The following is a 22,534-nucleotide window of genomic DNA, read 5'->3' on the forward strand; positions in this document are numbered from 1 at the left end:
TTACAGTTACATGGTGACTGTTTGCTGTTCTCTTTATTGAAAAAGATCTTTTTACCCTTTCTTCTTTTTTACTCATATCCGTCTCTCTATCCATCTCTGTATCTTACTGCTGTCATATCTATTATTGTCCTCTCGTACTGCTGGTGCCATTTTCTCAATCTCAGACCTTGTCGACTCTATAATCCATCTGCCATGGCAACCGTCCTGACATTCTTCGCTGCCAATGTGCCAGCAAGCGTATGCCAACCCCATCCCCGAGATCTTTGGTAACACTGCATATATACCAGATGCTGAACTCTCATGCCAGATCTTTAACCAACTATTGCACGAGACCTACAGGTCGAAAATGGCTCTCCATTTCTAACCATCCTGCACACCCGGATCAATAAGAGATCGATGAATGAGGAACCAGAGCTCCAGTCGAAGACTTCAAAACCGAATTTCTTAGAAAGAGAGAAGATGAGCTCCATCGCTTTTATTGTCAATGGCTCGCCGAGAAACCCGGGTCTTTGCAGGGAGATGTTGACGAAAACATGATGGTAGTGCTGGACGAACGATCCGCTATCGACTCGACTATGATACTATACTGGGGATTGAAGAAACGCCACTGGGATGACCATTGCGAGTTTCAGCCTGATGAGCCAATTACTGAAAATAAGAAGCTGCGTTAGGGTGGTCATATCTGATGGAAATGGAGGTTCCTTTTAAGCGTGCATTTGGACTCTTCCTTACGGCTGAATACTGCAACGTCGAGGTTATGGGTCCTTTCTGTCAGCCGGAATACCAAGGTCCTGATAGAGTTGCTGATTAGGAGACTTGTAACAAGATCCTTAACTTGGAGATCCGCGATCTGCTGGAAATTGTTGGCGGGACAAATGAGTGATGGTTCTTCACTAGAAGCAATACCACGGAAGACAAACTCTGGGATAGTAGCCCCCGCAATAGGAGCCAAATGATCTGAGACAATGTTTGTCTTTTGAGACACTGGATTTCCTATCCATATTTAGATCCGTACAAGCGTTTACCTAAAGAGGTAACGGACAACCAATGACATCATCTGCAGTGGATGATGATCTGGCATAGCTGAACAACCACCCCACTTGGTGCTGTCTCAGCCACCAATAAACTACCCCACTACAGGGCTGGGCAGCAACGCCCACCGTATAAATAGACCCTGTAATACCCCAGAATCACCCCTCTACGATCTCTCTTCTTCCTTCACGCAAGCAAATAAACAAACAGCCCAAGAAAAGCGAAAATGTCCTTCCACTCGACCTCCTCCGACATCCACATCTCCCACGAGAATGGCAGCACCATGCTCCTCTGCCAGGTCCGTGATACCCACGGCAAGATGAACCCCCGCCGTATTCGTCTCGACGACCACATTGGAAACACCGACGGTATTCCCTCCCTTATACTTCTTTCCCGCAACACAAGACTAACCAACATAGGATGGTTCATCTGGGGCGGCGTCAACTTCACCCAGAGCGCCGAGAACATCGCCCTCGAGAACACTGACCGTGGTCCGAAGCTGACGGCCGAGCTGCACAAGAGAGATGGTGGCTACCGGGAGCGTCAAGGATTGTTCCTTGCGGATAAGATTGAGAACCGGGATGGTCATTTGCACTTTACGGTGAGTGGAAGCGGTCCCTTGGTGAGGTTAAGGTTTGGCTGATCAGCGTGCTAATGGTGCTATGCTGCAGGGTCCTTGAGGGTGTGGATATGAAGTGTAATGGATGAATACGGTGGAGGTTATCTCGGTTGTCTATTGGAGTATAAAGTATATATGCATATTGAATTGGACATTAATATCAAGGATCACTGTTTCTCCGGTCAGGATGTAGCCAAGATCTCCACATAGTAGTAGATCTAGCGCAGAGCTATTAGTTCTCGAATATTCCATCATAATGTCTGGTAAGTCCCAAAATGTATGCTTGTCGTGAACGCCATCTGACATTCTCCATACATTCCATGAGCCACAACAGTGCAGTGATACCATGTAAGCAAGTGCATGCTGTATAGTATTACCGCCTGAGATTGGCAATTCTAGACTGTTTACTTGTACAGCATAAAGTAACCCATCACGTGTCAGTTCAGCCACAACGGATCTATCCGAAGTGATTGTTTGGTTCAACCAGGATCCCTGGAGTTAAAGGGGTGCAGCGTTCGGAATATTTACCCGGGACGCTTATGCGAGATCAGGTACAAAGTGCATGTTGTCAAACTGGCCCAGTTAGGCCTTCGTTTGAATATGTGGTTCGCGCTATACTGATCTTGGATTTAACGGTCTTTGGGTCTGGTTGAAATTGCCTAGGGATTAACACCAGGGAAAGAATTTACCCGCTGGTCAGCTTTAGGTCGGACGACATTTCCAGGAATGGATAAAGAAGGAGAGCCTCAATGCACGCGTTCAATTTTTATATATTTAAGATCTTCCCCAATTTCTTTTTCTGCGTTGACACATTTCAGCTCAGGGAACTATCAACAACAGCATCAGTCCAAAAAGTGCAGTTCTGCAACTTCTGCGGCATACCATGACCGACATGGGCTAGCGAATCCATATTCTATAACAGAGCAAGCTAATGAAGACAGAAAATTGGCTTACTGACCTTTTATTGGCACAATGCTCATCGCTAGGTTGGCTGGGCGAAACCTATTGTCGATTGCAAGGCGTCCGCCATATCACTCGAGATTTTATTAATGATTGTGCCCGAGGGAATTCGACTACACTCTTACTGGCTATCTTGCCGATATCTATTCTTTATACCGCTGGCGAATTTATAGCAGTATCTATCGGCCGCCACTTCGCTCTTTACGCCACACTTGACATCCAGAGCAACAAGTGGCTTTGGTTCTTGCGACGGTGATAACGGCACCGTGTGCGATTCCGTTTCTTTCGCTCAACCGAGAGTGCGCAATAAGGTCCGCTGTTTCGTCGACTGCGCAGTTGAGCTCATTTCATTTTGGTTGCCTAGTATGCTAAACTAGTGACCACTTCAGACCCAGGCCTAAGACAGCCATGTTCACCGGGCTTGAAACGTCAGCTGTCTTGTCGATTTCCACAATGCGGTGTACTAGCCCTTCCCCTGAAACAGGAACTGACGCAGCAAGACAAAGTCCACGAATTATAGATGCTGAGGAACGCTCTAGAATTCGCGTTATATGACCTGTACTGCGAGACAACGCTACAGATTCTTCGCTTCGTCCGCAGCCACTGTGAATACGCAATCCTCTAGCTTGCTGGGTCATCGTGGAGCCAATAAGGCGTGGATGGTTTGTCAAACTTGTCCGGCGTTGTGTGCTCCAACTCTACCTCGTACATCCAGTGATGTGATAGCGGAGAGCTCGTCTAGGAAGGTGATGGCTTCCGTCATCCTCGGTTGACAGCAGCAGACCGAGGAGGCTGTTCCAGAAGAGAAGCTTCAAGGATGAACCATCGGCAACATTCGAGATGTTACCTGCCGACCTCGCGCCAAAATGGGATCGGCGTCGCTGCACGAAACGCCCCTCATATTCACCAATGAGATACCATACAAATATCCACTGAATATAAGGCGCCGCGTCGACATTGCTTGGCGCCAAGGAACCGAAGTTTTGACGATATCACACCGGGAGACATTCCACGAGGCATTCAACCTTATTGTTACGGTTACTTGCTACGATGACAGAGGAATCTGACTATAGGTTCAAGGGAGGATAGAGACATGGCATTCCGCTTTCGCCACTGTAGGAGTACAGGGGATAGTATATTTGCTCCAGGATTCGACAGTGCAGGCGTTTATTTGACTTATCCAAATACACTTGTGGGACGCGGACTCGTCAGCCACGGCAATGTTAACTCAACGTAAGTAGTTGCTCCGGATTACGGTGTACCCCAAATAGAATAAATTATCTACCTTGTGCAGAATAGAGAAACTTAATTCGATGAAACAACGGCGACGGAAGCAGATAACAGACATTGATCCGCTTAGTCACTTCTCGGCACTGGCACGTGCCCGTCCTTGAATCACCCGGCGTTGTTCCGGGCCTCTGATCAATGGTGATGACGCCGCTGTGGCTATTGACACAGCCTTTCTTTGGAGGTCTTCGGAGACTGCCCCTGCTAGGGCTTGGGGTAGGCAATCTAATTGATTCCACAGCTGGGTCTGTTTCCCCAGACGCTGAAAAATATGGCGCACCCTATTTGTCGATTTCCAGACACTATCTGGAATCGATTCGTCAGCTATTCCCTTAGTGTTGTTGTAGGTTAATTTTGTATCCCAGTCATACGGAGCACACCGGGGTGCCATGGGCGAGAAAGGGAGTATAAAGAGGGAGACAGGCCTTCGTCTGTTGTCCAGGTCTTCTGATCAACAAGTTCATCATTCTCTATCCTTAGATCATCATTGCAATCGCAACAATGGTTCGCGCTGCTACTCTTTTCGCCGGTCTGGCTGGTCTGTCCGGCATTGTCTCCGCCCACCCTGGCCACGATGTTAAGGCTGAGGCCGCTGAGCGTGCCGCCTTCTTGAAGAACTCCCCCATCCAGGCTCGTGGTCTGAGCCAGTGTGACACCAAGCTCAAGGCCCGTGGCCTTGAGAACACCAACGTTGCTCGTCGCCAGAGGGCCGTCGAGCAATTGCGTCGCAAGAGAGGTCTTGCTTCGAGTATGTGGTATCCTTTTGCTTGCAATTCCAGTGGGATTACACTAACGATCTGGCTTTAGGCGCCCCTCTCATCAAGTCCCGCGATCTCGAGTCCGTGTTGAACACCACTCACCACTCCGATCTCAAGGGTGTTACTACCCACACCGACCCCGAAGTCCTCTTCGCTTACAACCCTACCTGTATCCTTGGTCCCGATGTGACCCAGGGCCCTTACTGTGCGTATATAATCAAAACTTCTTTCTCTGCATGCAATCTAACTTGATGCAGATGTCACCGGTGAATTGATTCGCTCAGACATTACGGAGGACCAGGAGGGTGTTCCTCTCTTCCTCGACATCCAGCTCGTTGACTCCAACACCTGCGAGCCGGTTCCTGAGATCTACATGGACCTCTGGCACTGCAACTCTACTGTATGTATCCATAAAAGACAAGCAAGCATTCACAGTAACTAATGGATTCAATCTAGGGTGTCTACTCCGGTGTTGCCGCCAGCGGCAACGGCAACTCCGACGACGAGACCAACCTCGACGCAACCTTCCTCCGTGGTCTCCAGAAGACCGACAAGGATGGTGTGGCCCAGTTCGAGACTGTCTTCCCCGGTCACTACACCGGCCGCGCCACCCACATCCACGTCCTCTCCCACCCCGCCAACGAGACCAAGGTCCTCAAGAACAACACCATCAGCGGCCTCTACACCTCCCACTCCAACTGGGTCGGCCAGATCTTCTTCGACCAGGACCTCATCTCCACCGTCGAGGAGCTCGAGCCCTACAACACCAACACTCAGGAACTCACCACCAACGCCGAAGACAGCATCCTCTCCGAGGAAGCCGACACCATCGACCCCTTCGTCGAGTACGTTTTCCTCGGTGACAAGCCCCAGGACGGTATCTTTGCTTGGATCTCGGCCGCCGTCGATATCACCGGCGACACCGAGGTTACCCCTGCTGCTTACCGTACTGAAAGCGGCGGTATTTCTAACCCCAACAGCGGTATGGGTATGGGTGGTGGTCCTCCCCCGGATGATTCTTCTAGCGCTGCTCCCAGCTCCAGCTCTAGCACTTGAGCTTGTTTTGGGTGAAGATAGGTGATGGTTTTTTTTTTTTTTTTCTCTATACATTCTTGTACACTGTTTGAAAGTAAATAGCACGTTTACTTCTAGATAGTTATTGAAGCTGGCACTAGGCTAGCTTCATGTACTTTACAATTTATTCAATAACTGGCAAACATTTCTCACTAAACGTATGAGCTTCAATAGACCCCACAGTCGGACACAAGCACTGAATCGGGATAGAAGACCGACAATCGCTTGATTCTGCGTTCGAGAACAATATTACTATTCCGACTAAACAGTAATTGCATTTACTCCAGTGACTATATCACTCGTGTTGAATTCTTAGGACTCCCAGCGAAAGAGTCTTCCATCAGTTTTGATGCAGTATATCATTATGTCTATAGGTCTTTGTAAGGCACTTAGTTCTCAACAATAGACACTATGGCCGAGTGGTCTAAGGCGGTAGATTAGAAATCTACTCTCTTCGGAGGCGTCGGTTCGAGTCCGACTGGTGTCGTTTTTTTGTTTTTGCGGTATGCAAAGTAGTCGTAACAATTGTATCTGCAGAGTTTTTTTCTTTTTGTGCTTTTGAATTCGTTTGTTTCTTTTTCGGGTTGGTTAGCCGCGAAGGAAATTAATGACCAATGGGATTATGGATTACCAGTCTGATCCCTACAGGTACATCCCGTTACCGGCATCATAGCGAGCGGAACCGGGATGACCGTTGGAGTATATAGTTGGACTTCCGTAGCGAAAGAGCGTCGTACTTGTACGGCTTAAGCTCTTGCAAACTGTATTGAACAACTTCTGGACTACTTTGGTGCAAGTACCCGTGACCATGCCGACAGCTCTACTCGTCCTAGACATCCAAAATGGCGTACTCGACCGTCTAGGAACCACCATCACAAACGACTACATCCAACGCCTCTCGACAACAATCAACAAAGCCCGCGCCGCCGGCACCAAAATCATCTACATAACAACATCCTTTCGCCCCGCCTACACAGACCTACATCCCAACAACCCCTCTACAGCAAAAATCAAGTCTTCAACCCAATTCATCCAAGGCGACCTATCAACGCAGATCCACCCCGCCGTCTCCCCAGACACAAGTAGGGGCGATATAGTCGTGAACAAGCGCCGCGTGTCCGCATTTGCCGGGACGGATTTGGAGCTTGTCTTGCGGTGTCTGGAGGTACGCGATGATTTGGTGGTTTGTGGGTTGATTACTAGTGGTGCGGTGTTGTCGACGGTGCGAGCGGCGGCGGATTTGGATTATCGACTTACTGTGTTGAGAGATTTGTGTTTGGATCGAGATGATGAAGTGCATGGGGTGCTGATGGATAGGGTGTTTGTGAGACAGGCGCGGGTTGTAGATTCGGATGAGTGGTTGTTAACAATGCATGTTGAATAGCCAAGTCATGGATATATATTTGTTGTAGTTGGCGGGCTGTCCGCGCAAAGTGATATACTCGTCGGAGGCGCCCTGTACATATACTTGAAGTAGACAACTCGGAAAACCGACTTAATTAGCACCTCTATAATTATTCAGACGCGTAAAACCAAGCGCATGCAAAGCTTTGTTTTGGTTGAATTCCTCAGTAACGTATCGGCACTAGTCGCTGCTGAGTCAGCGTCCTGCGCAGCACCGCGAACTTCAAGCCAAACCTTTCGAGAAACCGAACAACAACCCACAGGCTTCTTGAGTTGCGTCTCAAAGACCCGGTGTGGCGGCCAATTGATGATCACGTGTGTTTGCAAGCAGTAACGCCACCCATAGAGAGCTTCTCCTTCTTTTTAGTGTCATGTCCTCCATGGCGGCAGACCGACCCAAGCGGGCGAGAGCTGGAGCATGTAAGAATTGCCGGTGAGTTTTTTGCCATATTTTTTTTTCTTTCGTGTCGCATTTCTGCCAAATGAATGAAAAAGATCACGTTTACTAAGAATTCCTCGCGATACGTGAAAAAAGAGTACGCAAGAGACGATGCGTTCCTAGTGATACCGGGGATGAATGTGTACTCTGCCAATCGCTGTCTATTCCGTGTAGTCTGAGCCAAAACTACACGGAGCCCGAAGGTCCGGTCTTGAAAAGGGACTTCCAGGGCACACCGAGACAGCTAATGGAACGCGACAAGCCATTTAATGGTGCTTCGCTGTCCTCTTTTCCTGCTGCTGCTGCTGCTGCTGCTACCGCAGCTCCTTCGTCTTTTGCCTTTCCGTCGCATAATGCATTGCGACCCCCTGTTAAGCCGCAGAGGTCGCCTTTGGTGACGACTCCGGTTGTGTTGCTGGAGCTTGTATCTCTTTATTTTCGTTTCGTTCATAATGTTGCGCATACCTTATTTCATGAGGCTAGCTTTATCCGTCGTTTTAATGAAGGGAGGGCATCCTTGCTACACGTACATGCGATGTGTGCGCTTTCTGCCAGGTACTTCTTTTTTTCCTTCCAATTTTTTCTTGGCGGAAGGAATCTCCGATTAATTTTGTGTACAGGTACTCTCAGAATCTAGTCTTCAATGGCACACCACCTGGTTCGCGTGGGCAAGTCTATGCTGCGGAAGCCACGCGACTACTCCAGGGGTATCTGGGATCCCCTAGTTTGGAGAGCACTCAGGCATGTGTTCTGATTGGCCACTTCATGGGAGGCGAAGGTGACGTTAAAGCGAAGCACACCTACTTTGGACTCGCCAAACTTCATGCAGAAAATTTGTCGCTGTGGGCGATGCCGCACAACCTAACTGTCGTCCATCGCGAAGAGCGCCGCCGGACATGGCTCTCTGTTCGGATAGCTGATCACTGGACTGCAGTTGATACGTCCGTTGAACCTGCGCCTTTTCTCCTCAACGGACGGGACATCCTTCCTGCCGTTGACGACATAGCATTCCATACGTTTGACCCGGAGCTCCTTCGAGAGGATCGCGCATCCTGCAATATGTGGGCACACATGGCAGGCACCCTTGACATTTTTGCGCGGATCAGCATTTTACTTGCGCGTCTTAGTCGGAGCGTGATCTCGTTCGACACGTATTGCCGCGAAGTGCCGCTTCTAACGCAGCGCTTGGAGAAGTGGGCCGATGGATTACCAGAGGAGCTGAAGTATAACATCTCCAATCTCACATCATTCGCCAATAAGGGTCTTGGACGGACGTTTCTCTCTATGCATATTGGATATTACCATTTCCGGCAAATGCTCTACTTTCCCTTTCTGGATGCTCGCGCGAACAGGAGCACCTCGATTCCTACGGATGGTGCTGCGCAGTGCAAGAGTAGCGCTGCAATGGTCTCTGAGATTGTGCAGTATGCTATGAGGTTTCAGAATTGTGAGCTCGATTACTTTATTTACGGTTATATTGCGGTTGTAAGCTCGTGCGTGCACTTGCATACTTTGTTGTTGAGTGAGGATCCATCGGAGCTGTGGACGGCGCGGCAACAGCTGGTATCTAACTTCGAATACTTGATGAGTTTGAAGATTCTTTGGCCTATGGTGAATGTTTCGGTGAGTGCCTAGCGTGGCTTCGAGCCTCTGTCGGAACATGGAAGCTTGTTGCTAACAATATCGACAGGTGGCGCGCCTCAGAATTTTCGAAGATTTCTGTCGCAACTCCATGTCAGACCCCTTTGCCCTCGACAACTGGATGGCTCGCTTCCTCACTGAGCATGCTTCAATCCCCCCTGTGCGGAAACAGAGCGCGCTACCTAGTCTGGAGCCGGTATTGGACTCCACTGCGCAAGGAGTATCAGGGCTCAATGGCCACAGCTTAACCGGCACTGATGAAACAGGCTCTACTGGTACGGAATGGGGCGTCTTGTCCACTCTTCTCAGCGACCGGAGTATGACGAGCGAGGCTGTCGTGAATAATGCTCTGGATTGGTTGTTGGAATGAGGAGTCGAACCCACGTCGCTCTACGTGTTAACACGGACCAAGCCGACACTACATAAAGTACCAGGGACGACGCGAATGCTTGTAAACGGGTCAACACGAGCCCTTGTCGTGATGCTCGTCCTCGCTCCCCCCGATCAATATCGCTTTTCAGCATATCCAGCTTAGCAGGCACACCCCTCCAGACAGACCACGACATCAAGCGTGCGACTGATGGCCGCCCCTTATATATACCGCCTGAACTACATTGACTGCACTGAAGTAGACAAACTCACGAAGGCTACCCCCATCCCTCCGCCTGACCGATATCAATACTGAACAGCATATCGTGCGAGATCACTTAAAGCAAGCAGCCAGCGTCCTTGTACTCTAATTTCCTTTCCAGTTTATTCTAAGCTCGAATAGAGACATTACTAGAGGGCTACACGGGACCTATTCCCGAATTTATTTGGGACAAGAGTCGGATCATGTCGGATGTACGCGTACGCATCGCTATTAGTGTACTCTGTATTCGGGCTTGTCTGTCTGTTACTTGGCGTGTTTTTATTAGCAAGATATGTACGATAAAGGTGATTGATAGATACTGAATATGCATTTATAAGGTAATCCTTGGTGTCTGGTCGCATGATAATGTCGTGTAGCTGTCTGTCGACGATCAGAAGAACTGGCAGTCTTTCGCGCTGTGTCAACCATCGCAATGATACTTCATGCGAAAGATGCCTGGGTGTTTCGGAAAATATATGATATGCATACACATTATGAGCACCTCTTCGCTTCGCAAGATTATCCAAAGGTCTTTCAGTAATCGATATCAGACAATTGAGGAGCCGTAACTTATTCCAGTATACCCCTCTTTCCCCACGTTCCCTTCAAATCGTCGATTGACTGTCGTAATGTCAGGAGTATGCCTAGGTTTCAATGTTGCTCGGCCATTCGATAGTTCGCTTGTTATCTTCAAGCGTGACTGACTTGTTTGGGAAAGCGAAGTTCTGGATGTCCAGTCCACTCCATAGTACGTTCAATGGCCTTGTCAGTGAGACGTCGGTTGAGCTCAATCTTGTATCGACCATTAAAAATTCCGGCCTCGCTCACCCAGCAGTAAGAATTTGGTCAAGAACTTAGGGAACTTGTCACCGGGACGCATGCACATTGTCTAGAGTTCAGCATCGGCCTCCATACGTCGGTGATGGTTCTGGAATGCAGTAGTGAGGGTCTTGAACATCTGTTCAAAACTAGTGTAGAGGTCGGTAGCATCTTCACGCGGTCTGGCTCTCAGCTGCTGTCGGGCAAGACCTCTAGTTCGGGAAACAAGGTGACCTCGATTTATCTGATCATCACCAAACCGGTTTGCGTTAACCATAAACTTCCCTTTCATGTCGATCACCCAGTCCTTAAACTTGGGCTCCTTGCTATCAGTGAGGAGTTGAGAATCAGGCATTTTTTCAGACTTGCCTGATGACCTAATACTCTCCACAGTGGAATCACGAGAAAGTAACTGCGTCTCTGCGTAGGCTGTCTTGTACTCATCACGTTCCACCATCAGGGTCATCAATCTGATTCTCTTTGTCCACCAGTCGGGCTTTGTATTCCTGGAGTTCAGTGTGAAGCGCCTGAACAAGCTCTTCATATATCTGCTCGTGGTGTTCGTTCTTGAGTTCAATTATATGGTTAAAGGTGTCCGCAATATAGTCAAAAAGTTGATTGGGGTGGTCGTGGCTCTGCCAGGAATTCTCCATGGGTGATAATATTTCGACCCTGTTCTTTCATATTTAGAGTTATGCATCGACTCTGGGCTCATTCAATGATATCTCGGGTCATATTGGCCGGCTTGATCGTTCGTTGTTGGTCATTTATGGGATCTCTATTGCAAGCATACGAATCTCTCTGGTAGAGTCCTAGCTGTATGCGCTAGAGAAAAGGTTGTAAAGAAAGAAAAAAAAAAAAAAAAAAAAAAAAAACCAGCGGCACCCTGAGCCACGTAATAGATGCCAAACTGGGTGAAAAATAGAAGTTTTGAAAAGTAGACATTCTCTTGCAATATCCATCCCGGCTAAACCCTGGACTAAACTACATACACAAGCTGAGGTTTGGTTCCTGATTATAAAAGACCATCTCGCCAATATGGATAACTGTAAGCTTCCAGGAACGTGGTACTGTCACACCAGAAAGGCCGTGATTCGAATCATGGTCATCCATTGCTACCAGAGTGCATGTAGCATGTTGGGATATGCGGTCCATTTGGTTTATTTGTATTTGGTCTTGCAATTCATCCTCGTATTTCTGGTTTATGTAAAGCTGATGAACCCAAAGATATCGATACCCAAACTTATCGCATGCAATGAGAGCATCCTGGATAGTTTTGGGCTGAGAAGCTCTGAGAAGACAGCCTGACAGTGGTAGTTCAACTTCTTGGTTGCCACCAGAAACATAGCTTAAGGCAATAAATCCGAGCACCCTAGTGGTGCTCGGATTACAGTTCTCAATCACATCAACAATCTTGAGACTTTCTGGCCATTTCGAGACAAGCTGAGGTCCCGCCCAGAAAGACATTTGATTGATCGAAGAATGGGCGTTTTCCTAATTTACATAGTCTGCTAGAACAGAGAGGTCGTTTAATTTCTTCTAAGAATCCTTGAACATCTTAATATAGCGGAACACAGGGTCGCCGAATGGAAGAAACATACAAAAGAACTCGTTGAAGAAGAAACATAACGTTTTTCACAAGCGAGTGACACATCTAACGCGAAATACGTCAATTAACTAGGCCCTTCCACTTCAACCGCCCACTATGCCACCAAATCGCTCTCAAAGCTCTAGAAACTCAATAGAACAGGAGGGTAGGATCCTCCTAGCTATCCCAACTATTAAGAACCAAGGAACTACTGCTGTCCGCGAAGCGGCGCATTCTTTTATTGTCCTTGATACATGGTTGTATGTACCAATCTCTTAGTAAAGGGAGAATACATAAGACGAGCCTGGGTGTATAATATAGTGCGATTTCAATCCACTAGCATGCTACAACCACTGATCATTAGCCGTTGTCTTCCAAATTCAAACATTGAACTATTTAGAATATGCACAAAGCTACAAACAAAACCCCGCCCCTGTTAAGTGACTCGACATGAGAAAGGTGAACTCTCCTTACCCTTATGTCACGGCTCCGTCTGGTAGGTAATAATGAGTAATATTCCTATTTATACTAACCCTGTTTGCTCAGCGTTTGCAGATACGCCCATGAATAAAATTAGGAAATCATATTCATAGTCCGTCTCTGTAAGTACCAAAACGGCTAGTCTAACAGCGTGGAGAGCCTAATATTTCAAGGGTTGATCCTCCCACAGAGCACCACATCTTCACCAAATGGATGCCATTTCACATTGGCAAGCCGTGAGGCTGCAACCGCATTACCACTTGCATCGAATCGTCGTTTCGGTGACACAACCACTCCACCTTGGCCCAGCCATGTTGGGGCAATGGTAATGATCACACTGTCAATCAACGCCTGGGATGACGGCTCCAGCAGAGTATTGATCACACCACTGCCGCCTTCAATCATAACACTATTAAACCCTTCCTTTTTCAAGGTCCTCAGCAAAGCGGTCCAATCGAGATCACGGCCAGTTTCACTTTCAGGTGTAGTAATATCGAGTGTAATGAACTTCCCGCCGTGTTCCTCAAGAATCTGTTTTTGTTTGGTAGGAGGTGATGGGTTCCATGTCAGAATATATGGAGCACGTCCACAGCCATTCCTAACAAGTTGAAAAATCTGGGTCTCCTTGCTGAAGTCCCATCGAGCTGTAGGATCGATGATGATGGGTCTGGGCTGTCCCTGAAGGTTGTCGCCACCACCGTACCCCCCAACGCCCTGAATCCGGCAGTTCAAGCCGGGATTATCTGCTACTGCTGTGCCCACTCCAATTAAGATAGCATCATGGCGAGATCGGAGGTAATGTGTCATGGCCTTGGACTGAGGGCCTGAAAGAACGGTGCGAGCTCCGGGCGCAATGCTGAGAGACGAGTCCAGCGAGGTAGCAAAGGTAAGAGTCACAAAGGGCAAACTGGTATTCTCGATTTCGGCATTGTGTGGCAGTAGGTAAGGCTCCAAAAACGGCCGCTCCGACTCGGGAAAATCCAACACATCTTTGGACATTTTCGATGTATTTCAATGTGATAGGCTACCGGTCGTAGATGAATATACAAGCCTATTCAAGTGGTAAGATAGTTTAACTATAAAAAAATAGGCGTTATGGGATGGTAGAAAGTTGTGATCTTGGTTTTTGAATTGTGGGGGAAAGTCCGCTCAATTGCTGTGGTTATAACTAGTTAACTAGTTAGTTAGTGATCTGCATTTCATAATCACATGTGGGATGATTTGCAGTATCAGCTCACATACTAGTTGCCCTACAACCTGAGAGATCTCACTATGAAAGGAATGATATATTCTTGGTATATGCGCATACGACTGCTATCTAAATACACGCACACGCTGGCCTTATTAGTCTATTCGGCCCGACAATTTTCCTTATCAAGTAGCGTCAGAACTCAGAAGTGAGGATGGACCTGAACTTCTGAACCATATGAGCTTTATCATTACACCAATAAAATATATAGCTCCACTATAAAACTCCCAATGAGCCCTTCGGTCTCCAGATTCGCTGATGCATAGTCTATATGGACATCCGGGCTTTCGGCCGTGTAGAAGCTATATCGTGTCAAAGTAATACTGTTCTCAAGCCTGAAAGGTACATTAAGACTGGGAATGAAGTGTCTGCCAAAGGCAAATGGAACAAGTTCATCTTCGAGAGCTTTCTCCAAAGCCCGATTCGCCTTCTCCATAGAATAGCCTCCAGTCAGAATAGTTGGACTAGCTTTCGACCATTTCTGAATTGCAAGTCCGGACTTTAATCTATTGGTGCTTCTTTGTCCACATTACCAGCAACCTGCGGCTCGATCAATGCAAATAAGTAGGATGGGATCCTCTAAGTCGCGATATGAGGTTTGTAAACTGCGGAATGGGATCTTTCATCCGCATGCCCTGGAAAGTGCTAAACGATGAGGGTGCGATCCGGCCCAATGGCTTCGCAGTCTGTTTTAACAGTCTCAAAGCAAAACGACGACCGGTTCTGGGCGCTCCCACTCCACTCGTCGCTCCGGATGCTGCAGGTATCTTGGATAAACTGATTGACCGAATACGCGTTGGCGCCATGGAGCTCCACCCTGTCAAATCCAACCGATACAGCATTCTTAGCTGCTTGCGCAAAGGAAGCCATGCATTATTTGATTTCCCCGGCCATCATGGGTCTAAACGTCGGGTGCTCATCACTGATAGGAATATCGCTGCTGCTCACTATCTCCAAGCCGGCCTTGTCCAAAGCCTGCTGTCGGGTTACTCGACCGATATGCCAGAGTTGTATGAAGATGTAAGACCCAAGCTCTATAGCAATGATTGCCAGAAATCGGACCCATAGGGTGGTACACAATGCTCATAGGAGAAAAAAAAAAAAAAGGCTCAGTTTAAGGATTCTTCATCTATCAAATCGAAACTAATCTATATGTAATTCAGGGACGACATGCTATCCTCTATAACCAATCTTCTATTTGCATAAAATAAATTGAAATATCCACAAGACAAGATCTCCTCAAATAGCACGCCCCAGCTGCTTAGGAGCTGTGATCTGGACCCTCAACGTCTTTGCCGCGTGATATACCCAGTCTGCTTCACGAAGGAACTGGCGCCCCAGCAAAACAGCATCGGCCCCTGCCTGCGGGCCTGCTACCATTGACTCAGCCGCCTTTGCTTCCTCCAAATCAGCGCCTTGCACAATCTGACTAGCAGCTTCTGCCCGTGTAATCAATCCGACGGCTCCAACCAATGTATTTTGTCCCGATCGCCGGATCTCCTTTCGGATCTGGCTTGCAAGATCGATCTGATAGTTTGTGTGAGGCTCAATCGTCTGGTCCTTGTGATTGCCCCCAGAACTGACATCTAGGAAATCAATTCCTAGATCTGGGAGGATTTTAACAAGCTCAATGGAGGATGGCAGGTCCCAGAATTCTGAGAACTTGCCATCGAGCCATTCCGTCACACTGATCCGAAGGAATAGAGGCATGCCTTCTGGAATGACAGCACGAATGGCAGTTGCAATTTCGCGAATGATTCGTGTTCGGTTTTCAAAGGAGCCGCCATACTTGTCTGTTCGCTTGTTGGTCACAGGGCTCATAAACTGGCCGACAAGATAGCCGTGTGCGCCGTGAATCTCAATTGCATCAATGCCTGCCTTAACAGATAGCTCAGCACTAGTGGCAAACGCCTGCACCAGTTCCTCGACCTCGGCGGTGCTCAGCTCCCGTGGGGCCCAGAAACCATCACCGGGTGCCCAGATGTGTTCCTCGCCACCAGATGGCCCTATAACATTGTTAGGCCATCCACCCGCGGTCTCATCAGCTCTGAGGCTACTCTTGCCGGCCTCCTTAGCGATCCAGGGCGGCATGACGCTAGCTTTTCGGCCCGCGTGAGCGAGTTGAATAGCGACCTTAGCTCCTTGGCTGCGAGCAAAATCAACGACACGTTTGAGTCCTTTGAATTGCTCCGAGTCCGTGCCCTGCTGCCAAAGGCCCGAGTCGTTTGGCGAGATGCGACCGTTGGACTGCACAGCAGTCGCCTCAATAATAATCAGGCCAACGCCTTTCAGGGCAAGGTTACCGAGATGCGCGACGTGGTAGTCTGTCAACGCACCGATGTAAGGAGAGGATGGATCAGACTGGGCCGAATACATGCACATAGGCGCAACCATGACTCGATTCTTCAGCGTAAGTTCTCGAATTTGAAGTGGACGAAACAAGGTGGGTGTGTCTGGGCTTTCCGGGCTTGTTGCCGCACCGCCATTGTTGGCAGGTGTGAAGTATGGGATTCTATCATACGGAATAACTCCAATGTGATTATTCGTGAGAGACCCCATTGCCAGTGGCTTTGAATGGATGGTGTGAGCCAAGTCGCAGAATTGGCGACATTAAGCCAGTGTTAGCAGGTCAAGAGAATGGAAATTCAACAGATTGACAATGTCGATGTTGATATTAATATCGCGTAGATCTGCTATGGCACATCCATGGTTGGTAAGCAGCCGCGGGGTCGGAGATAGTGCCCGGTAGTTATAGCTTGTCATCAGCCGATAGAGATAGACCACCGGTTCAATCAACTGCTATTGCCCACTAAAATTCGCAATAGATCATGTGTATGGCCTAATGGAAATACACCTCGACACTTCCTAAGCATAGTCTGATCTACCGGAGTAGTAGTCGGGCTGAGGACACATTTGCCAGTTAGTATAGAAACAAGCACTCACTGGTGTGTGTACAATAGTCTAGAATACACGTGCATTCCGCATCGTTGAATTGTATACCTATCCCCTAGTTCCTAAATTAAATGAGATAAATACGAATGGGATGTTGGGAGACTGGAATGTAGTGTCTCTTCGTCTTTCCAGAATGCTCCGTTTCTAACGTATCGGTGTGCCATGTTATCTGGCCAGGTCTTACATTGTTATCTCCTTTTGCACGGTAGATTGTCCTCTCACGTAATAACGGTAAGAAAGAGATAAAAAGAAAAAAGAAGAATGAAGATGAGAAGAACAAGACTTGCCGTTATTGCCTCATGGTGTTTCGGGTATTACACAGTACATAATTCGGATAACTCCCGTAACCCCACATTCCACCTTTCATAGCAGTAGTATTTCAGAAGCGACAGGGCCTGTATTTTCGCCGAGCATCCAGCGCCTGCACGAGATGATCTCTGTAACGACGTGGCAAAAAGGTCGCCGAAGCCAAACGCCTGGCTATCCTCGGTGCGATCCCCGAGAAATGGCAAATCCGAGAACGCATCCTCCCAGCTGTCGAGTTGCCCGATATCACAGGTAACTACATTCAGGGATTCCTTATCCCCAACGAGATAGAAATTATGAAGGCCGATGCTGTTCCGATAACGAAACAGACCGCCTCTGGAAATTGGAGCGCGGTGGAGGTGACAGAAGCGTTTTGTCACAGGGCGGCGATTGCTCATCAACATGTATGTAAATCAGAAGTCATGATTGATACCAATATTTTAACTATCTTGTACTCGCAGGTTAATTGCTTGCATGAGGTGTTTTTCGAAGATGCCATGCAAGTCGCGAAGGAGCTTGATGCATATCTCAGCGCAACGGGAAAGCCCATGGGTCCCCTGCATGGCGTTCCTTGTAAGTCTCAAAGATCAATTCCATGTGAAGGGCATTGAGACTACTATGGGCTACGTGGGTTGGGTCGGAACTTTCGAAGACAAAAAGGACGACCTTCGCGCTAAAGTGATTGAAGGCAAGCTCGTACGTGAACTCCGCCGCGCCGGAGCAACAGTCTTCTGCAAAACAAGCGTACCCTTAACTTTGATGGCGGGAGAGACTGCCAATAACATCATCGGGTATACGTGGAATCCCAAAACCCGACGACTCTCCAGTAGGGGAAGCCCCGGCGGAGAGGGAGCTCGGATTGCGCTTCGAGGGTCGCCTGCCGGGTTCGGACTGACATTGGAGGAAGTATACGGGTTCCGGCTGCTTTCAATGGTATTTTCGGTCTCCATCTATCCGCGGGAAGAATGCCGTATGAAGGAGCCGCGAATTCCATAGATGGCCAAAACACGATCTTGTCCGTGGTCGGGCCTATGCGGACAAGTATCGGGTCGCTGAAGCTGCTTTTCAAGGCTATTCTTTCCCAAGAGCCTTGGTTCCATGATCCCCTTGTACTGGTAATGCCATGGAGTGATGATATTGAGATGCAGACACAAAGGCTGATCAAGGCATCAGTTAAAGATCCTTCACTTCTGACATTTGCTATTATGCGCCACGATAGCGTCGTGCAGCCTCATTCACCTGTGAGACAGGCACTCATGCTTATAAAGCAGACTGAGGAATCGTGGTCATCTGGTAGGCACGATTGGGTAGCAACTCTACTTCAAAGCTAATCGACGCACCGGGTCGTAGAGTGGGATCCGCGGAATTGCCAAGTTGGCCACGAGATTGCAGTGCGTCTCCTCACTTTAATCAGGAATATCTCGAACGCAATTTCTACAAGCAATAGGATAAAGCCTACAACATCGACGGCGGCGATGGTTTGACCGGTCAAATTGCTTTATCGGGTGAAGGAACGATCCCACAATGCTTCATACAAACAGACAAGCACTGGAAGGCCAGGGATATAGCTGCATTAAATGTGCAGAAACGTCTCTACCAGAAAATGTATATGGAATACTGGAATAAAAATGACCGGCTGACCGGGACTGGGCGCCCTGTTGATGCTATCATTTGTCCAGTGGCACCTCATGCTGCTGTGATTCCCAGGAGGTATCGCCACGTTGGGTACACTAGCTTCGTGAACGTCTTGGACTACACAAGTGCAGTTATTCCTGTTACGAATGCCGGCAAGGCGATGTGTAGGATTGATACTCATATGAATTATCTCAGCGAAACACATGAACAAGTACAGTCGGAGTGTAAGTTCACTTGTTAAAACTGTGTAGAACACTAGCTGACTTTGACAGATGATGCTGAAATCTATCACGGTGCCCCAGTGGGGATTCAGCTCATTGGAAGACGGTTAGAGGAGGAAATGATTCTTACGCTGGCTGAATTTATCAGCCGTGAGCTCGAAAATGTATTGAAATAGAGATGACTGGAACTTTTCAGAATGGATCATGTTTATTCGCCGTTCCAGCATAACCCGCTTCAACGTAGTCGCACTGCCACCCATGGCCGTTTGTAGAATGCAGATTGTCACTTAGCATTTCAATCCATTGGCATTGTGGTTGTATATATTGTTGGTTCTATGATGAATTTATCGGAATAAATGTCTCGTTGCGTATACAGGTCAGGTGACTATCCCCCCTCTTTTACACAATCCAAAGACAACAGAAACGACAACCACTTCATCCATTCATCCAGCATGAAAATATCGCATTTACTATATAAATTAAATATCTTTTGCTACGGGGTTTGATTCGTGTGGCCATCCTTCGTGCCGCCTCGTATTCCACATCAAACCCCGACCTCTCCCGGCCGCCTCTCCCAAGTCAAGCCTCAGCTGTCCTACCGCCAACAACACGTCCTTTATCAAGCCTTGACAAGAAAACCCCCGACCAGTCTTAGGGAGCCAAGCCCTACGCGACAAGCCAGCCAGCTGCTAGGTTGACGGGGCTGCCGTGTTTGTGGAGGAGAGGCATATTCCGGGGAAATGCAAGAAATGCGGGTCTGAGCACCTCCGCGATCCCAAACTATGTGTCATGAGAACCTAAGCTGACTTTTGTCTGGAGAAAACAGATGCCAGATCCCGTGGGGTAAAACACACAAACTGCTTTCTATTGGGAGAGTGCTATGTTCGCTTAGAGGGGTTTCCGTGAATTGGTCACCTCGCGGTCAGTTGACACGGAGCAGTATACCAGATACGTCTACGGACGGAGGGAGGCTAACCAAACGTCATGAATGGTTACTGCCATGATTGGACAGACTGAGGCTGATATTGTGCCGGGTCAGCTTATGGGGACGCGCTAGGGTGGCCTCGGTTTGTATCGTCCAGATCACGTCCTCCCACGGTGGTAACTGCGGAGAAATATCCTAACCGCAGACTTGGGTGGTATATTTACGTGAGATATCAGCACTGTGTTCCATCAAATTTTGCGGTGGTTCAGCTATTGCCTCGGTCCCCTTTGGATATTTTCTATCCTTGAATCCAAAGTCGCAGCGCCAAAGAAACCAGCCACAGCAAGGCGTCCGGATGTCATCCAGGCCTAAAGACGCCCTTGGCGCTTGCGGCTTGTGCTGTCAACATGCACATCTCGTTGTCGCAGGACGCTTGGCGAAGTCTTGGTTCTACAGGGAATCGTACACTTCGCGGGGAAAACCGGTAATGAACAAAGAGCCATGAAGTGTATCGAATATCACATCGCTGGTAAGCGGGGTTTGGTACTACCCGCAATTGAAGGGAAGGGAGAGTTGGTACACCTATAAAGCCGGGTCGATGTCGACAGTCAGAAGCAAGTTCTATTATCATCTGCGATACCCGGCATCTCACAACCAACAAGATGAGCGATCCCACCACCGGTAACGAGCTGGCTGAACCAATTCCAGATGGAGTCTGGGCAACGGCGAAACAATCCTGGGGCGACTTGTTCAAGTGGAAGCAGCGCGTCGTCGTGACTAACGAATACGGCGAAACTCATGCGGAATGGCAGGATCCCGAGCCGATTGTCAACCCAATTAGTCTATTTATGCAGCTGAGCGCTCGTGACTGGCTGTTCTTCCTTGTCGGACTCATAGCATGGACAGCGGACGCATTCGACTTCCATGCTCTGTCCATCCAGACTACAAAGCTGGCCGACTACTACGACCGCAGCAATACCGATATCACGACTGCAATCACGCTCACCTTGCTATTGCGAAGCGTTGGAGCGGCGGGTTTTGGCTTGGCTGGTGACCAGTTTGGCCGGAAATGGCCCATGGTGGTTAACATGATTGTGTTGGGCGTGCTTCAAATTGCCACTATCTACAGTCACACCTTCCAGCAGTTCCTTGCTGTGCGCAGTTTGTTTGGTCTGTTCATGGGTGGTGTGTATGGAAATGCCATTGCCATGGCCTTGGAACATTGTCCGTACGTATACTCCTTTTTAGAAAATATTTTCCCACGCTGACTGAATAGCGTCAATGCTCGTGGTCTTATGTCGGGGATTCTTCAGCAAGGCTACTCGCTTGGATATGTGTTTGCGGCATGTGCCAACCTGGGCGTGGGTGGTGGTACGGAGACTTGGAAGACAGTCTTTTGGATTGCAGGTTAGTCCTCCATTCGAAATATGGAGAATTACATCATAATTTCTAACAGCCTTGTCATCTAGCTGGTATCTCGATCGGTGTGGGTATTGTCCGCGTTTTCTTCCCCGAGTCCCAGCAGTTCCTCGAAGCCAAAAAGTCAGGGAGAAAATCCGATCCCAAAGCTTTTTGGAAAGAGGTCAAGGATATGCTACGAAATCAGTGGAAGATGTGCGTTTACTGCATCTTCTTGATGACCTGGGTGAGTTATGTCTTTCACTATAAAGAAGAGTAAAGGCTAACGCGATCCAGTTCAACTACTATTCCCACACCTCTCAAGACTCGTATACAACCTTTATGCTCGAGCAGAAAGAATTGGATAACGCACCCGCATCTCGCGCATCGATCCTCATGAAGACCGGTGCTTGTGTTGGGGGGACCATCATCGGATACCTATCGCAATTCTTCGGTCGTCGTCGAGCGATTATCGTCTCAGCGTTGATCTCTGGTGTCCTCATTCCGGCGTGGATCCTGCCACACGGCGAGAGAGCTCTAAGTGCAACGGGATTCTTCATCCAGTTCTTTATCCAAGGTGCCTGGGGTGTCATTCCGATTCATTTGAATGAGCTTTCGCCGCCTGCATTCCGCTCAACGTTCCCTGGTATGTGCCTCTAAATCCCATGTTATACACAGTAAGGGTCTAATCATGCTCAGGTCTCTCATACCAAATCGGAAACATGATCTCCTCTCCCTCTGCACAAATCGTCAATGCCATCGCTGAAGCAACTAGCGTTAAGACGTCATCCGGAAAATTGGCACCAGCCTACGGTCCTACAATGGGTATCGCGACCGCAATTATCGCGGTGGGGATCGCAGTGACTGCTGCATTTGGTCCTGAGCAACGCGGTCGGCGCTTCGAGTCGGCTGTCACTGGTGTAGATGATCCTGCACTGCACAAGGAAATTGATTTGGAGGAGGGATTTGAGAGCAAGGAGACGGAGGAAAGGATTGAGCGGGCTGAGAAGGTCTGATTTGGCATGAATTATGAGTTATGAGGTCATGAGTATATTGTGATAGTGATTCACGCAATAGCCAAGCTTGCCTTATTACGAGAGCGCCTTTGATACTTCC

General features: G+C 48.4%; 11 protein-coding genes and 1 non-coding gene across 12 annotated transcripts; 8 read left to right on the forward strand and 4 right to left on the reverse strand.

Annotated features, from left to right (window-relative positions):
* The first annotated feature begins 1,319 nt into the window (after window positions 1-1,319).
* Window positions 1,320-1,727, forward strand: EURHEDRAFT_411868 (CVNH domain-containing protein). The gene is made up of 3 exons (XM_040781755.1): window positions 1,320-1,400; window positions 1,452-1,633; window positions 1,704-1,727. The coding sequence occupies exons 1-3, from the start codon at window positions 1,352-1,354 to the stop codon at window positions 1,710-1,712; spliced, it is 240 nt and encodes a 79-aa protein (XP_040639280.1). The 5' UTR covers window positions 1,320-1,351; the 3' UTR covers window positions 1,713-1,727.
* A 2,326-nt stretch (window positions 1,728-4,053) lies between these two features.
* On the forward strand, window positions 4,054-5,870 carry EURHEDRAFT_530531 (intradiol ring-cleavage dioxygenase). Its single transcript, XM_040787150.1, has 4 exons — window positions 4,054-4,646; window positions 4,706-4,861; window positions 4,914-5,056; window positions 5,113-5,870. The coding sequence occupies exons 1-4, from the start codon at window positions 4,400-4,402 to the stop codon at window positions 5,710-5,712; spliced, it is 1,146 nt and encodes a 381-aa protein (XP_040639281.1). The 5' UTR covers window positions 4,054-4,399; the 3' UTR covers window positions 5,713-5,870.
* Window positions 5,871-6,135: 265 nt separating this feature from the next.
* EURHEDRAFT_t67 lies at window positions 6,136-6,217 on the forward strand. The gene has a single exon. It is a non-coding gene; the product is annotated as a tRNA-Ser (tRNA).
* A 200-nt stretch (window positions 6,218-6,417) lies between these two features.
* EURHEDRAFT_411872 (cysteine hydrolase family protein) lies at window positions 6,418-7,257 on the forward strand. Its single transcript, XM_040781756.1, has one exon. It carries the CDS (start codon window positions 6,539-6,541, stop codon window positions 7,112-7,114), a length of 576 nt encoding a protein of 191 aa, XP_040639282.1. The 5' UTR covers window positions 6,418-6,538; the 3' UTR covers window positions 7,115-7,257.
* A 563-nt stretch (window positions 7,258-7,820) lies between these two features.
* Window positions 7,821-9,584, forward strand: EURHEDRAFT_377174 (putative C6 transcription factor; the record flags this gene model as incomplete). Its single annotated transcript, XM_040778936.1, has 3 exons — window positions 7,821-8,128; window positions 8,194-9,196; window positions 9,264-9,584. The coding sequence occupies 3 exons, from the start codon at window positions 7,821-7,823 to the stop codon at window positions 9,582-9,584; spliced, it is 1,632 nt and encodes a 543-aa protein (XP_040639283.1).
* A 1,150-nt stretch (window positions 9,585-10,734) lies between these two features.
* On the reverse strand, window positions 10,735-11,121 carry EURHEDRAFT_377175 (uncharacterized protein; the record flags this gene model as incomplete). Its single annotated transcript, XM_040778937.1, has 1 exon — window positions 10,735-11,121. The coding sequence occupies one exon, from the start codon at window positions 11,119-11,121 to the stop codon at window positions 10,735-10,737; it is 387 nt and encodes a 128-aa protein (XP_040639284.1).
* Window positions 11,122-11,364: 243 nt separating this feature from the next.
* On the reverse strand, window positions 11,365-12,131 carry EURHEDRAFT_536494 (uncharacterized protein; the record flags this gene model as incomplete). The annotated part of the gene is made up of 1 exon (XM_040787334.1): window positions 11,365-12,131. One exon carries the CDS (start codon window positions 12,129-12,131, stop codon window positions 11,649-11,651), a length of 483 nt encoding a protein of 160 aa, XP_040639285.1. The 3' UTR covers window positions 11,365-11,648.
* A 486-nt stretch (window positions 12,132-12,617) lies between these two features.
* EURHEDRAFT_411874 (RibD family protein) lies at window positions 12,618-14,027 on the reverse strand. The gene has a single exon (XM_040781757.1). The coding sequence runs from the start codon at window positions 13,729-13,731 to the stop codon at window positions 12,901-12,903; it is 831 nt and encodes a 276-aa protein (XP_040639286.1). The 5' UTR covers window positions 13,732-14,027; the 3' UTR covers window positions 12,618-12,900.
* Window positions 14,028-14,593: 566 nt separating this feature from the next.
* EURHEDRAFT_402296 (uncharacterized protein) lies at window positions 14,594-15,049 on the forward strand (the record flags this gene model as incomplete). The annotated part of the gene is made up of 1 exon (XM_040780132.1): window positions 14,594-15,049. The coding sequence occupies one exon, from the start codon at window positions 14,594-14,596 to the stop codon at window positions 15,047-15,049; it is 456 nt and encodes a 151-aa protein (XP_040639287.1).
* Window positions 15,050-15,087: 38 nt separating this feature from the next.
* EURHEDRAFT_411875 (NADH:flavin oxidoreductase/NADH oxidase) lies at window positions 15,088-16,666 on the reverse strand. Its single transcript, XM_040781758.1, has one exon. It carries the CDS (start codon window positions 16,538-16,540, stop codon window positions 15,221-15,223), a length of 1,320 nt encoding a protein of 439 aa, XP_040639288.1. The 5' UTR covers window positions 16,541-16,666; the 3' UTR covers window positions 15,088-15,220.
* A 429-nt stretch (window positions 16,667-17,095) lies between these two features.
* EURHEDRAFT_515014 (general amidase GmdA) lies at window positions 17,096-19,271 on the forward strand (the record flags this gene model as incomplete). Its single annotated transcript, XM_040786329.1, has 7 exons — window positions 17,096-17,164; window positions 17,392-17,643; window positions 17,701-17,805; window positions 17,843-18,123; window positions 18,147-18,480; window positions 18,687-19,098; window positions 19,147-19,271. 7 exons carry the CDS (start codon window positions 17,096-17,098, stop codon window positions 19,269-19,271), a joined length of 1,578 nt encoding a protein of 525 aa, XP_040639289.1.
* A 1,411-nt stretch (window positions 19,272-20,682) lies between these two features.
* EURHEDRAFT_515015 (carboxylic acid transport protein) lies at window positions 20,683-22,434 on the forward strand (the record flags this gene model as incomplete). The annotated part of the gene is made up of 5 exons (XM_040786330.1): window positions 20,683-21,248; window positions 21,297-21,427; window positions 21,490-21,665; window positions 21,716-22,064; window positions 22,118-22,434. 5 exons carry the CDS (start codon window positions 20,683-20,685, stop codon window positions 22,432-22,434), a joined length of 1,539 nt encoding a protein of 512 aa, XP_040639290.1.
* Between the last annotated feature and the right edge of the window lie 100 nt (window positions 22,435-22,534).

The sequence above is a fragment of the Aspergillus ruber genome (assembly GCF_000600275.1).
Source record: "Aspergillus ruber CBS 135680 unplaced genomic scaffold scaffold00011, whole genome shotgun sequence".
In the NCBI taxonomy this organism is placed as follows: Eukaryota; Fungi; Ascomycota; class Eurotiomycetes; order Eurotiales; family Aspergillaceae; genus Aspergillus; species Aspergillus ruber.

What these genes read in the sequence shown, in the direction of transcription:
- EURHEDRAFT_411868 (XM_040781755.1), top strand. Translation starts at nt 1,352, where the DNA reads ATGAACCCCCGCCGTATTCGTCTCGACGACCACATTGGAAACACCGAC. An exon ending in CCACATTGGAAACACCGACG is followed by an intron (nt 1,401 to 1,451) that starts GTATTCCCTCCC and finishes TAACCAACATAG; the next exon opens with GATGGTTCATCTGGGGCGGC.
- EURHEDRAFT_530531 (XM_040787150.1), top strand. Translation starts at nt 4,400, where the DNA reads ATGGTTCGCGCTGCTACTCTTTTCGCCGGTCTGGCTGGTCTGTCCGGC. An exon ending in CAAGAGAGGTCTTGCTTCGA is followed by an intron (nt 4,647 to 4,705) that starts GTATGTGGTATC and finishes ATCTGGCTTTAG; the next exon opens with GCGCCCCTCTCATCAAGTCC. An exon ending in TGTGACCCAGGGCCCTTACT is followed by an intron (nt 4,862 to 4,913) that starts GTGCGTATATAA and finishes AACTTGATGCAG; the next exon opens with ATGTCACCGGTGAATTGATT.
- EURHEDRAFT_411872 (XM_040781756.1), top strand. Translation starts at nt 6,539, where the DNA reads ATGCCGACAGCTCTACTCGTCCTAGACATCCAAAATGGCGTACTCGAC.
- EURHEDRAFT_411874 (XM_040781757.1), bottom strand. Translation starts at nt 13,731, where the DNA reads ATGTCCAAAGATGTGTTGGATTTTCCCGAGTCGGAGCGGCCGTTTTTG.
- EURHEDRAFT_411875 (XM_040781758.1), bottom strand. Translation starts at nt 16,540, where the DNA reads ATGGGGTCTCTCACGAATAATCACATTGGAGTTATTCCGTATGATAGA.